Source organism: Cryptomeria japonica, chromosome 7 (genome assembly GCF_030272615.1).
Source record: "Cryptomeria japonica chromosome 7, Sugi_1.0, whole genome shotgun sequence".
Taxonomy (NCBI): Eukaryota; Viridiplantae; Streptophyta; class Pinopsida; order Cupressales; family Cupressaceae; genus Cryptomeria; species Cryptomeria japonica.
In genome coordinates, this window is record NC_081411.1 from 380161514 (window position 1) to 380177091 (window position 15578).

Here is a 15578-nt window from a genome sequence, read left to right on the forward strand (position 1 = left end):
CAAATTTCTACTAAAAACTATTTCAGGCTTTATCAAATCTAATGAAATCTCCAACCTTTCTCATCAACTACTGAATCAAGTCCCGCTTAAAGAGTAACTTCTGCAATCGAATGAGTATTTGGATTAAAGAAATGAATCTAGAGATGTGTAAATGTATTAAACTTGCTAAAGAATCATTGTCAATCGCTCTATTAAAAGCACAATCTACCTCAAAATGAAAGTGGATTAAAAAGAAACCTCTTGCCATTAAGGCAATGGAAGTAGCATCAATGTTTCTTCAAACACCTTGCATGAAAATTTGTAACTCATAAAGGGAAGGCTTTTGCCCAAGCACCTATATATATTAAAAATCCACTTTAGAATCTCTACTTCCAATCACTTAAATATGCAATCATCATCTAAGGTCAAATCAAACACTTCTTCCACTAATTTTAGAGGGACACCCCCCAAGAAAATGAAATCATTTGCATTCCAAGACATATCCTTAATATTTGCACCAATCACATGGCTCTGATCTTCTCGAAGTCCTTGCAAGTTATTAACTCGGTGACATGAGGTAAGGGCAAGGAATTGGGGGACACTTGAAGGGCTTGTGATTTGCAAAAGGTACAACAATAATGAAAATGATTGGAGGTATTTGTACACTTTTGAAACAAGTTTGATCTAGAATAGCATACTTAACATCTTGGATTAGGGTTTTATTGTCAATTAAGAGACTTTATCACAAATAGTCTTTCCCTTGATGTTGTTTGTAAGACTCATTACTCCCATACAATATTCCATTATCTTTGTAGTTTAAAATTTACTTCGTCTAACTATTTTACCAAAATGTTACTTTCTTCTTTTTATTATTATATACATTCTTGTCACTTTATCATTCCTTTCACTTCCATATTCCATGTAATTATTTTTGAAACTTCTCTAAATAATATATAATTTTCTATAAAAACAATAATTCCATATTTTTAACTTATAAGAATTCTTGAACCAAAAAGAACGATAAAACATCTATATCTTAATATTGCCTATCTCACCTACAATCACTAAGATCCACTCTCCAAATTCATCAAATTTCTACATAGGACAAAAATACTTAAATTTCAATAAACCATGCACGAATAGTCAGCAGAGTAATAACATTGGTTATTAGAGATTCGTTCTTAGAGATTATAAAACATAAAAAATTAAGTTCCACGCATATATATAGGTGGGCCCACTAGTTTTTAAAAAACAATTCGTGTAACATGACAAGATGATTGATGCATGAAAGAAGGAAACAACAATTACTGCCTTAAATTAACTTCAAAATCCCGTCAAATGACGAACAAAACAACAACAGTGAAAATTAACTCAACCAGTGGACTACGCCGAGTGTTTCCTGGCTGAGGGTTTCGTACAAGGGAAGCTTTATAACAGCAGCTTTCCGGATTCGAACCTGTATCCTGCCGTAAATAAAAAGACACCTACGAATTGCCTTCCGTAACGTAAAAGAAAGAAAAAACCTCTTTTACACTTAATCTGTATATTACTTTCAATCTGCAGAGAAAAAACCTCTTTTACACTTAATCTGTATATTACTTTCAATCTGCAGACTCCAAACACTCTGCAGGTATTAGTCTAGCCATAAAATACCGCCCCCATAAAACGTATTCATACATTCTGAATCTGTCAGCTGCGTGAGAGTCGAAACCTTCTTATACAGAAATTTTTGTGTCGCAACAGATAACCTGCAAAAGAAAATATAAGGAAGTTTCACCTTTACGATGCGAAGACAATAGCAATTGTAAAGGGGGCTTATACCACAAAATAGCACAGCCATCTTTTGGACTTTTCATTCTAGGGTCTGAGCAGACTGGTATCAAATCAATCCGAGCCAAGCAGCCATCTGTGAAGGATTATAAATACCGGGAATGTGAATATCATCTGAGCGGAGGAAATCTGTGGTGAGAGTATAGTAGAGCGCTTCCCTTTCACTGGCAGCTTTGTCTCCTTGAAGATTCTTCTTCGGCTGTGCTGTAGCGTTTTCCTGAGGTCTCATGTTCGAATCCTGCGGCGGCCATGGTTTCCCCAGCAGTGTCCCGCGTGAGAGGTATTCCCTCGCCATAAAACAGGCCAGCCGCCTGTTAACCCCTTTGGCCCGCGAGGGCGGCGAACTGGACAGGGAGATTTTGTGTGCATTGGAGGCGACGGCGAGCGGATCGAACCCTGGCGATGGTGATCGGCTTGTCCTGGCAGATCTGTGCTCCTGGGAAAAGATGGAGATTGAACTGTCATTATAGATAAGATGCCGTGTGTCTTTGTGGAGCCTCATCTTCTTGATTGGTATGCTTCTTTGCCTGTCGTCTTCCACAAAGGGTTTTCGTCTTCTACAATCTGACAATTCCTTTTGCTGGTGTCGCGGCTGAGGCGGGGTTTGGTGCATGTATTTCTCCATGGGCAGATCTGAGACTGAAATCAAAGGTCCTGGAGATTCAAACACAAGATGTTGCAAATTAACAGATCTAATTTCATAACATTGGGTAAATGGGTTTTCTTTACTAGGCTTCTTCTCCAAACTCCTGATTGCAATCCAATGTTTATTTCTTAAAAATGTTTTCCAGACCTGTCCTGTGCTTATTGCCTTCTGGCTTTCGATCGAGACAGCGAAAACGCAGAAAAGCACCCCCCCCCAAACCATATGACCCAACCGCTCAGTTCCCCCCTGTTTATCATAACCCTGACTGCCTCTGCTTAAAGTACGCAACCGCACACACCGAGAAAGTATATAGAAAGAAACACGCATATATATTTTCTTTTTGTCCGCTTCTCCCATGCCATATCATTAAAGGCTTTGACGAATGATGAGCAAACACAACAACAGCGAATGTCACTTGACTTTGCCACGTGGTCATCTGCTTTTTAGCTGGAACTTATGCAGACAGCTGTAGTGAGCATGAAAGAATTGATTTTTCTACACCTAATACCATGTTTACATTGTCTGGATCATTCTTTTAACGAAATAAAATTGTAAAGCAAAAGCTTTGGGTTATTGTGTTAGATTAATTAAATAATGATAGAATTTTCAAGTTAAATAAAGTTTTTATCTTTATATAAATGTTAAAATTAGAAAATGAAAATGTTATATGTGAAAAAAAATATTTAGTTTTAAAAATAATATTGTTGATTAAATTTGTTGATAAATTTAAATTTATTTCTTGAGTTTGAAATTGGTTTCTTTTTGTTTATAGTGTAATAGTCTATTTCACTATTAGAACAATATATTAATACTATACAAGATTAAATTGTATTCATAGATCTAGATAGAGTCCACATGTATGGATTTGGTTTGTATTCTAGAGATCTAGTTTAGGGTAATGCACACTCATACTCATAATGCACAATTAGACTCCTTTTATGTACTGCTATCATAATGTTTTAATACAAGTGGTTTATAACTAGCATGTATTAAAATTTAAGACATATATGCTAGTGGTAGTTGTGTGGGCAACATGGAAAACAAAAAATGAATTAATATATAATTATATAGTATCTTTTTATTAAAACAAATTATACTATAATATTATTATATTATTTTATCCTTACAATTTTATATCTCTATTTAGACTATTTTTATTAATATATATGTGTTGCAAGATCAAAGAAAATACTAAAATCTAAGATATATTAAACTTTGTTTAATGGCATGTATTATGGTTAGGGTTGAGGTTAGTGTTATGGTCGAGGATAAGGTTTACATTGTGGTTTGGATTAGGTTTATGATTAGGTTTAGGGTTATGCCAATGGTTAGGGTCTATATTATGGTTAGGGTTAGCATGGTTAGGTTTAGGGCTAGCATAGTTTAGGGTTTATTCATGGTTAGGTTTATGGCTAAGGATTATTGTTAGGGTTAGGGTTTATGGTTATGGTTAGGTTAGGGTTAAGATCTAGAGTTATGGTTAGGATTATGGTTAGGGTTATGGTTTACATCATGGTTGGTGTTGAAGTTAGGGTTATAGTTATGGTTAGGATTATGGCTAGGGTTAGGGTCTACATCATGGTTAGGGTTAGGATTAAGGGTTTGTGTTAGGATTAATATTAGTATTTATATCATGGTTATGGCTAGGGTTAAGATTTACATCATGGTTAGCATTAGGGTTATTGCTTGGGTTAGGGTTTATGGTTTGGGTTATAGTTAGGTTAAGGATTATGGTTATGGTTATGGTTATGTTTATGGTTAGGATTTACATCATGGTTAGGACTAGGGTTTACATCGTGGTTATAATTATTGATAGGGTTAGGGTGTACACCATGGTTAGGGTTAGGTTTAAAGCTATTTTTAGGCAAACAACTATCCAACCCTTTGGATGCAGCAAGATATTAATACCCTTCATATATTATTAATATATTATAATAGATGATTGGTGCATCCTAAGGGTTGTAGAGCCATTCCCCATTTTTAGGGTTAGGGTTTAGGGTTATGATTAGGTTAGGTTAGGGTTAGGGTTATGATAAGGGTAATGGTTTCAAGTTGTGGTTAGGACTATGGTAAAGGTTATGGTTTACATCATGGTTCAATTACATTAAAGTTAGGGTTAAATTACTATTAAAGTTCAATTAGGATTAGGGTTTGGGCTAGATTAAGGTTAGGAATATATTAGGATTAAGGTTGAATTTGGGTTAGGGTTAAGTTTAGGGTAAGATGATTGTTAAGGTTAGGGTTTAGGATTATGGTTAGGTTAGCATAATGATTAGGGTTAGGGTAAGGATTATGATTAGGGTTATGGTTTGGGGTTCTGGTAAGTTTATTGTTTAGATAATGGTTGCGGTTAGGGTCATAGTTAGGATTATGGCTAGGGTGAGGGTTTACATCATAGTTAGGGTTAGGTTTAGGTTTGGGGTCATGATCAACATCATTGTTTAAGGTTAGGATTTACATCATGCTTAGGGTTAGGGTGATGATTATGGTTGGGGTTAGGGTTGAAGATTAAGGTTAGGATTAGGGTTTATGGTAAGGATTAGTCATAGGTTTCAAGTTATGGTCATGGTTAGGATTAGGTTTAGGGTCAAGGCTAATGATTATTATTAGGGTTAGGGTTTATGGTAATGGTTAGGCTAGGGTTAAGGTTTAGAGTTATGGTAATAATTATGGTTAGGGTTATGGTTTACATCATGGTTGGGGTTGGAGTTAAGGTTAGGCTTATGGTTAGCCTTAGGGTTACATTTATGGTTAGGATTATGGCTAGGGTTAAGGTTTACATCATGGTTAGGGTAAAGGTTAAGGGTTAGTATTAGGATTAATGTTAGTGTTTATATCATGGTTATTGTTAGGGTTAGGATTTACATCATGGTTAGGGTTAGGTTTATTGCTTGGCTTAAGGTTTAGGGTCTGCGTGATAGTTAGGTTTATTAGTTAGGTTAGGGTTTATATCATGGTTAAGGTTAGGGTAATGATTATGGTTTAATATTAGAGTTAAATTTATGGTCATGGTTAGGGTTTAGTTTCATGGTTACAATTATGTTTAGGGTTTACATCAAAAGTATGGTTAGGGTAAGCACAATCATAGTTACACTTAGTATTAGAATTATAATTGGGGATATGGTTAGGATTAGGATTTGGTTTATGGTTGTGTTTTGGATTAAATTTAAGGTTAGCATTATGGTCAAGGTTAAGGTTTTCATTATGGTTAGGGTTATGATTAGGGTTAGGGTTTAAGGTTAAGCTTATGATAATGGTTAGGGTGTATATCATGGTTAGGGTTTGGTTTAGCATTATGGTGAGGGTTAGGGTTTAGTTGTAAGGTTAAGTATATGACTATGGTATAATGCCAGGGTTACAATTGCGTTTAGGGTTACATCAAAGTTAGGGTTAGAATTAAGGTTATGGTTCAATTACGTTAAAGTTAGGGTTAAATTAGTATTAAAGTGCAATTATGATTAGGGTTTGTGCTAGATTAAGGTTAGGAATAAATTAGGATTAAGGTTTAACTCAGGTTAGGGTTAAGTTTAGGACAGGATTATTGTTAGGGTTTAGGATTATGATTAGGTTAGTGTTATGATTAGGGTTAGGGTAAGGATTATGATTAGGGTGATGGTTTGTGTTATGGTTAGGTTTATTATTTATATCATGGTTGGGGTTAGGGTCATAGTTAGGATGATGGCTAGGGTTAGGGTTAGGGCTATAGTTAGGATTAGGTATAGAGTTAGGGCTAAGGATTATTGTTAGGGTTAGGGTTTACTTTTATGGTTAGATTAGGGTTAATGTTTAGAGTTATGGTAAGGATTATGGCTAGCGTTATGGTTTACATCATGGTTGGGGTTGGAGTTAGGGTTAGGTTTATGGTTAGGCTTAGGGTTACATTTATGGTTAGGATTATAGCTAGGGTTAAGGTTTACTTCATGGTTAAGTTTAGGGTTAAGCGTCATTGTTAGGATTAATGTTCCTGTTTATATCATGGTTATTGTTAGGGTTAGGATTCACATCATGGTTAGCGTTAGATTTATTGCTTGGGTTAGGGTTTATGGTTTGGGTTATTGTTAGGTTTAGTGTTATAATTATTGTTATTGTTATGATTAGGATTTAGATCATGGTTAGGATTGGGGTTTACATCTTGTCTAGAATTATGGATAGGCTTAGGGTGTACATCATGGTTAGGTTTCGGATTACTCTTAGGGAAAAAACTATCCAACCCTTAGGATGCATCAAGATATCAATACCCTTCATATATTATTAATACATTGTAATATATGATTGGTGCATCCTAAGGGCAGTAGAGCCATTCCCTATTTTTAGAGTTAGGGTTTAGGGTTATGATTAGTTTAGGTTAGAGTAAGGGTTAGGGTTAAGGTTATGACTATGGTAATGGTTTAGAGTTGTGGTTAGGACTATGGTAAAGGTTATGGTTTACATCATGGCTTGGGTTAGGGTTAGGGTTAACATTAGTATTATAGCTCTAGGGTTATGTTTTACATCATGGTTGGGGTTAAAGGTTAGTATTAGGATTAATGCTAATGTTTACATCATGGTTAGGGTTAGGATTAGGGTTAGTGTATACAATTATTAATGTTATTGTTGGGATTATGGATAGAGTTAGGGCCTAGGACTATGGTTAGGTTTAGGGTTTGAATCATGGTTAGGGTTAGGGTAATGGTTTAGGTTAGGGTTTATGATTAGGATTAGGATAATAGTTAGGGTTTACATCATTATTAGGATTACTTAGGTTAGTTTAGGGTTAGCTTATGGTCAAGGAATTGAGTCTAGATTAAGAATATTAGCAAGGCTAGGGTTTGATCATGATAAATGTTATATCATAGTTATGATTAGTATTAAATTTCAATTAGGGTTAGAATTATGATTATGATTCAATTACTTTAGGCTTATGGTGAAATTATGATAAGATTAAGTTTAGGGCTACGATTGTGCTACAATTAGGGTTAATATTGTAGGATTATGCATTCATAAAACTTATTATCTATTTTTTATGAAATATTAATAAAATCTTTATTATTATGTACATTTATTCAATAATTCTATAAAATGAATAACTTTAAACTTTGTTCTAATAAAATTAAGACATTTCTAAATAGCTTAAATCTTTTTTTTTAATTAAAATTATTTTCTTTTAACCTTTTAATTTTTGATAAATTATTTTTAAGATTTCTAAATCAATCATCATATGTTATTTTCAAATTATTTTTAACTCAACTAAAATAGAAAAATCATATCTATATGATAAATAAGAAAGTTTTAATAATAAATATTTTTATATCTTAAATATTATATAGTATTTTAAAAAATTTTGTGCATGCACATAACTTTGATTTTTGGAATATAGAAAAATTATATTTTTATGATTGAAATTTAGAAACATATAAATTCTTTTTGATCTTTCTAAATGGAAAATTAAGAATTTTTCCTCATAAAAATATTGCTTCTATTCTTTTGGAATTTTTTTGTAGATATATAAATAATATTTTTATTATATTTTGGCTTTCTCCATGCAAATCATTTCATGTTCTCTAGTTAAACTAAATTCTATTTATTTTTAATTTTTAAATGAATGACCAATCAATTATAGAATAAATTAATTTTACAATTGATTTTTGAGATTTACAAATAATATTTAAAAAAATTTAAATAAATAAATTGATCAAACCTTACATTCAACTTTTTTTATGATTCATAATCTATTTGATTTCACTTATTTGACCACCTTATGTTTTGGTTGAAATGATAGATCAATAGCCATTGTATTTCACTTCTCTTTATTTGTTCATGATTTACATTAGTATTGAAAAGAATGGATGTTGCCCTATGTCTGTCAAACATTTGTATTCTTTATGCATAAAATATTCTTTTCATGTGAATAACATAACCTTATGAATCATAAATAACTTGAATAGAAAAAACTTATACAATTATCAAACTTCAAAAGAAGCACAATTAATCTTTATCTCCTTGAACATAACAACCCTGATTCTTGAGAAAATTGTGAAAATTTGAGCTTAAAGCTTTTAAGCCATGATTAATTTCTATTTGCTTGATATTTTGAAAAATGGAACTTGGATCATACTAATGGAAATATTTAATCACTTGTTGAAATTGTGAAGACATTAGCATGGAAATGCAATATTTTCAAAATGACTGAGGACATATAATGCAGAAAGAGGCTTTGAAACAACAAGAAGACGATGAACATAAACTCATAAACTCATCAGAGATTAGGCATAAACTCATTTATCTCCAAAAATTCCAAAATAGAACAAAGATTTCTTTCGCTTTCCCTAACTCGATAAATAAGCTATAGAAATAAAACTTCAAAACATCTAATTTAGCAATTTACTGTCTAAATTTCTCCAATCTGCAAGCAATCATGGAATTTGTAAAGAAAACATAATAGCAAAACACATACATAACTATGACATACATGAAACGACTGACCTTTCAAATTCCATACTCATAAAAATTTAATAAGTCAATGTGATTGTAACTGCTAAATATTTTTTTTCTTTTATCAATATTCCGAGACTGTATAGGAGTGCCTCTCATTGTAATCATTAATCGCAAAAGAAAATACTCCATAAACATCCCAACCTGTGCATGGATCAAAAATGCATTTTTGAACAAAATAGGTACATTACCTACCAAACAAACCTCAAGAATAAGCTCTTCGACTGAGACTCCTACAGTTCCAAATGGATCATATAGATTGAAAAAACAACGATACAAATGATTTGAGCTCAAATAGAGGGATGCTTTTAATAATATAATTTTATATCCTCCCAAATGTATGTTGATCAAAATCAGAAACCTACATGAAGAACATAGGCAAGCCTATGTAATTTATAGTAACAAATTGTAGTATGGATACAAATATTAGCGCGGAGTCATGGAAATTGAAACGCTTAGTGTGCCTTTGGTCAATTACATGCAAGAAGAAATAGATGCTCCTATTGATGCAAGGCTCTTGGAATTTCAAATTCTGCGATTGCAATGATTGTAACTGTTGGGAATGTCAAACATTTCTTTTTTCTTACATGGAATATTCCATCCTGATGACCTCCTATTGATGCCATTGTAGGTTATGCCTCTCGACGTAATGACTTCCACATACAAAAATATTATTCAAATGAAAATGAATGAATGCCTTTAAAACACAAATACATGGAAGGAGAAGTTGGGATATAGCTAAAATTAGCATTAGAATTTGTTTAAAATTTGGGGGTTAGATTTGTAAGTTTTTGATTGGAGGTTTTTTTTTTTTTTTTCAATTTCAATCCTTTTAAGTGGATGCATAGTTGATTTGAACCTATTACTTCTCCACTGATGCTTGCCCATAGATGGTTCAATTGTTAAGTGAAAAAATCCATTTAACAATTCATGTGGTCAAACCAAAAAAATCATGACATCAGTGGGATAGATTGAAATATTAATACTTCAACAATTTTATCCATCACTAAAAATTATTTTTTTAAAAGCACTAAATTGTTCTCAAAAATTTTCATGATGTAATGCCCCAAGATTTCACATGACATCATCAATGCATCAAACATTGTGGCACAAAGCAAAATACTTTACTAACAATGTGATAGTCATTGTTAAGGCCTACCAATTAACCTCATGTAAAACACAAGTGTATGTAGTTATTGTATAAATCATTTTTAAAAACACTAAATTGTTCTCAAACATTTCCATGATGTAATGCCCCAAGATTTCACACATGACACTAATTAACATTGGATGATTTTTTTTAATTGAAGGTGATGCTCACATGGACACACAAGGTGTCATGACAAGCGTAACCACACATAAGATGACATCACCAATGCATCAAACATTGTTGCACAAAGCAAAAGACTTCCTTAACAATGTGACATGTCATTGTTAATTTTTTTTGCATAGAAAACATCAATTTTTTAAAGGCCTACCAATTAACCTCATGTACAATACAAATATAAGTAACTATTATATCAAAATTTTCTTAATTGAACTTACAGATCTCTTTGTCCTACCCATTATACACCAAAGTGAGATTGCTAGTTACATATATTTATGAACAATATGGATGAATTAATCTTGTAATATAAATACTATAAAATGAAAAAAAATAATTAAATAATGATCTTTTTTGCTATAAAATTAAAAAAATAAATGTCTTTAATATAGAAAGAAAATTGTTATCTAAATATTGATGTTAAACTTGTACTTCAAAAATTAATATTTAACAATAAATTTAATATTTCCACAATAAAACATTTTAATTAAAAACCCTATTTTAAATTTAGTATTTCATTTTTTTAAAATTAGAATAAAATGATTTTTAATGATTTTTTGAGTTTTCAAAGTAATGACATTTAATATATTTATATAAGATTTTATGACTTTAATTTAATTTCTATATATTCAGTTTTTTTTTTTTTAAAGAATTATTTAATTTAAAAAAATTTAACTAATATTGGGGCTTAACTACATTTTTTCATTTTCATGAAAGGAAAAAATGTATCAATGATGATTATGATTGGTGAAATCATTGATTATTGTTGGTTTGTGCATGTTTTATTGATTAATATTAATTAATAATTTCAACTAAAATATCAACATAGATGACAGCTAATAATTTCAAATTACATCAAATTTGAAAATAAAAACATTTAAATTGTATCTTTACAACACAATCAAATATTGTCAACTTATCACCTAAGACTGCCTTTGCTTGAAATATTGTCAACTTATCACCTAAAACTGCTACATTTAATACAACTTAAATAAAGGATACCAGCCAAAAACCAGATATCAAATCTCCGAGTTCTTAAAGATACTTGGTAAGAAATCCAAGTCCCATGCCACAAAACTATATAAAAATTAACTTTCAGATTTACTCAAAGGCCCATTCATTTTCATGCCTGACCTCTGCCTCCTCTTCAGGAGAGAAGTCATTTTTTATGTTAAATGTCTTTCGGATCTCTTCTGGGCTTTTGCCCTCAATTATGTCAGCTACAGTTTGGCACGTTAAGTCCAGAAGATTCTTTATATTCAGATAGTTGGCTCCCTATCAGCAAATAAATATACATAACAAGTCATTATTTGCAATTTATACATATAGAGAAAATAAAGTTTACTTAAGCATATCAGCAAATATATACTGCAAACGATTAAACAATTAAATCTATCATCTACAGGCAAACACACACATCCTCAATGACAGAAAGGGGGGAACGGTACATCTCCCTCATAGTAATGCAAAAGAGACAGAGGCATTTTCCAGATCCTGCCCTCTCTTTCAATGTTTTCACTACATGAATAGAGGAAATCAGAACTAAGACTTTATAGATGGCACTACAGATATCCATCTAAAACATGCATTGTACGAAATGCTGGTTTTATTAAGAAAAGTATCCGCTAGGCTACCATTTTTCCAAAAACAGCTTCAAATTTTTTGGACAAACTTAAACAAAAGCTTCAAATTTTCTGGACAACCTCAAACAAAAAAAACATCAAATTTTCTGGACAAACCTTAAAAGAATTGCTTTACATTTTCTTGACAAACTAAAACAAATAGCTTCAGATTTTCTGAACAAGCTTAAACAAATAGCTTCAAATTTTCTGGATAAACTTAAACATCTAATTTTCGAAAATCATCCAGATAGGTCGTTCAAAGGCACTACAATATGAAACCTTAAAAACTAAAACAGGATACACAAAATATGAAGCCTACAAAACAAAACCAGGTGAAACAAAAATATAAATGCTTACAAAACAAAATCGCGCAAAAATTCATCCCGCAAATCCTACCATTAAAGACATTCCAAAGCCCCATAAAATCCGTAAGGGAAATTGCTTCAATTTGTCCCAAAACACAAAAATCTGTTAAGCAGAACCATAGCAAAAATAAACCCACTACAAGTACATGTTAACCTGAAACCCCGCAAACCAAACGATAACAAAATTCATCCTACGATTTAATACATATCAACTATTCGAAATCCGTGTGCTTAAAGCCAAAATATTTATAATATTTCTGGAAAACCTTAATGTCCAACCTCAAATTTTACAACATAAGAAGTTCAATTTTCTTTCTGAAACCCTAAGTAATACATCAAAAACAACGTCTAAACACTCTAATAAAGGGGAGCTGAAAATCATACATACCAGTATAAGACCAAAAAGGGTAGCTTGATCCACCTTCACGAACTCCCGATCCCACTTCTTCACATCCTCCTCCGAAATAGCACTCTTTTCTACGCTGGTCTTGGCGGCATCCACATGATAATTACAATATTCAATAACTTTGACCAGGATGTTACTACTTACATTCGGCAAGGGCACCACGCTCTCCACGCCTGTATCCTCAATCATATTCTTGATTGTTTCAGATTCAAATGCCACGGCCTTATCAACCTCGAACATTTCATCATCTGAGCTCTTCAATTTCACTTTACATTCCTTCGCCATGGATGTTTTGGGGAAAACAGAAATCCTGCTGAGGGAAAGCAAACGAAAATCCAAGAAAGAGAAAGAAAAAATCTAGAACTCACTTTGTAATAATATGCAATGACTGGCTAACCCCTGTATTTATATGTGGGGGACGGGTATTTTTTTATATGGATAAAAATAGGCCTGTGAGTTATTTGTGGCGAATTTTATATTTTTGGCGCTTCGGCTTTTTGCTTAACACTAACCCGGGTGGTGATTTGTTTTTTCTTGTGTTATTATCGGTGGCTATTTTTATTTTTGAAAATCCGTCGGCCGTTTTTATCGTTCTAATAGTAACTAAATATTTTTTTAGTTTCAATGTTTTTTTAATTAAAATTCATGATTTGCCCTTGTGATTATAAGATATGATTCATGATTAAAATAAAAGAGAATCGATTTTAAAATTATTATATTTTATGTCTATTTTTAGTTAATTTAAATGAACTAAATTAATATGATACATTAAATATCTTAGCTTAAATTTGATAGTTATTTACAAGGTCAAAGAATTAATATTTAATAATAAACATAAATCCAAATGTAACATAATATTCTAGTTAATGTCGTTTCTTGTTTAGATTGTGCTACAATTTTTCGCATCAACATTTAGATGATGGTTAACACAGAATGTGATCCAAAATAATCTAACTCAAATAATTAAATTGCACCTCTCATCTACAAAAAATATGTATATTTAAACAAAGCAATTACTATTTCATTATTATAATGTATAGGAAATATATATTTTCTATTTTTAATGATTTTTGACTAATGATAGAAATTTAAAATTCAAATATAAAAATACTCATTTTTTACAAATTACAATAAAACAAATTATATTAAGAAAACAAAAACTATATAGATATAATAAAATTTTAATGTTGTTATATTTAGTAAATATAATTTAAAATAAAATAAAATAATTTTAAGATATCTATACTATTTATTTAAGAGTATGAGTTCTTTTAAATCAAAATATGACTTCTTTTTTTTTTTAATGGTAAGAGCTATCAGTACGGATAGCACCCTTCTATTGCATAAAAGAAACTATTACATGAGATATCACTGCCTACTAGCAAGTCCCTATACAAAAATTGCTATCTGCAGTGAGTACATCTACCTATAGGATGACAAATTTAGACAAGGCATACTTGGTTATGCCACTTACTGATCCCCATTGAGGGCCTGCATGATCACCCCCGCATATTCTCCGATTTGATTACACTGGCAATGGCTCTAGCCAAGAACCACCATGTTTCTGAGTTAGTTATCCTATGAAATGGGGCCATGTTCCCATTCTGCACAGCGCACCTAAACACCTCCCACACATTTTCCCCAAATGACCTCATTAGCTCTTTTAGCTCTTCCCTTTCAACACGTTTGTGCTCTGCCCTTATTTTCTCACTGTCATCTGATTCATTGCCCTCCTCCTTATCGCTCTCCTCTTCATATTCTTCCTTAGAGTTCGATAGCAAGAAGTAGCTAGGCTGGAAATAAGTCTTGAGAATGCTAATCCATTCATTCTCTGGCAGACTTAGGATGGAATCTGCAATGTTGTTGCCATTGACTTGCTTGACAAAACCACTCAGGACCTCCACTGCTCTTTCCCTATACTCTATAATGTCGACCAAAGGCATGAGCACTACTTCATAAATCGTGGCATTGCACCAATGATGGTCAAAGTTAAGTGTGATCCCCACTAGTCCTTTGATCGCATCATAAACATAGGCCTCACATACAAATAAGCTGTGAAGCTACATGTCTAGTGTTTCATCACAGTTCATGCACCCAACGTTACCAAAGTAGGCCATGAATATGTCTCAGCCCTGCCCAAGCACTATCCAAGATGGGAACTCCTTCATAGCACCTTACTAACCATGCATTTGGCTCTTGCAAAGACCAAAAAAAAGTCTTACAAACTCTAGAAGATTCTTCCAACCTAAACTAGATCCCACGATCTACAAGAGTCTGCCATTCCGTCATATCTGCTTATCCTCTGTAACTCAGACCATCCTCACTTCATCTTTCGAGGGATTAGCCTATTCATAGTGCAATAATTCTATCATTTGTTCTTCCACCATAGGCCTAGTTCAAGGGTCATCATCCCACACTATCGCATTTCTTTATCGACAAGTCTTCTCTACACAAGTCCATAATCTTTGAGTTTAGTCCCTCGGGATTGAAACTAACACTTCTGTAGCATGTGAATTGACTCCAAGATTTTCTAATGGGTCTACTACTCGATTTCCCTCCCTGTGAAAATGTGATATTTCATAAGGCTTAATTGCCTATAGTATGAACCGAATGTGAGGTACCCATTTAGCTAATTTCCAATTAAGTAACCTATCGGTAGTTACCCCATTTATAATTATCTGAGAATCTCCTACAATTTGTACATTATTTAATCCTCTCTCTTTGCATAGGACAAGCCCAACCACAAGGGCCCTTATTTTTGCTTCATTGTTGGTAGTGCAACCAATATGGCCATACGTACCGCTCACCAGATTCCCTTCCTCATTTTGAATAATTGCTCCAAAACCAGCCTGTCTTGAGTTTCCTCTACAAGCCCCATCAAAGTTAAGTTTTACCCAATTGCTATGCGGCTTCTCCCATCTGACCTCTTTCCTGT

General features: G+C 32.6%; 2 protein-coding genes across 2 annotated transcripts; both read right to left on the bottom strand.

Moving 5' to 3' along the window:
• Positions 1-1237: 1237 nt before the first annotated feature.
• Positions 1238-2812, bottom strand: LOC131856781 (uncharacterized). Its single transcript, XM_059208704.1, has 2 exons — positions 1552-2812; positions 1238-1502 (listed from the first exon to the last, which is right to left on the bottom strand). Exon 1 carries the CDS (start codon positions 2810-2812, stop codon positions 1859-1861), a length of 954 nt encoding a protein of 317 aa, XP_059064687.1. The 3' UTR covers positions 1238-1502; positions 1552-1858.
• Positions 2813-11151: 8339 nt separating this feature from the next.
• LOC131030102 (SKP1-like protein 1A) lies at positions 11152-13019 on the bottom strand. The gene is made up of 2 exons (XM_059209433.1): positions 12626-13019; positions 11152-11525 (listed from the first exon to the last, which is right to left on the bottom strand). Exons 1-2 carry the CDS (start codon positions 12926-12928, stop codon positions 11352-11354), a joined length of 477 nt encoding a protein of 158 aa, XP_059065416.1. The 5' UTR covers positions 12929-13019; the 3' UTR covers positions 11152-11351.
• Between the last annotated feature and the right edge of the window lie 2559 nt (positions 13020-15578).

Coding starts and splice junctions, on each gene's coding strand:
- LOC131030102 (XM_059209433.1), bottom strand. CDS start 12,928: ATGGCGAAGGAATGTAAAGTGAAATTGAAGAGCTCAGATGATGAAATG. Junction 11,526..12,625: donor CCCTTTTTGGTCTTATACTG/GTATGTATGATT, acceptor ATTTGCTGATAG/GGAGCCAACTATCTGAATAT.
- LOC131856781 (XM_059208704.1), bottom strand. CDS start 2,812: ATGGGAGAAGCGGACAAAAAGAAAATATATATGCGTGTTTCTTTCTAT.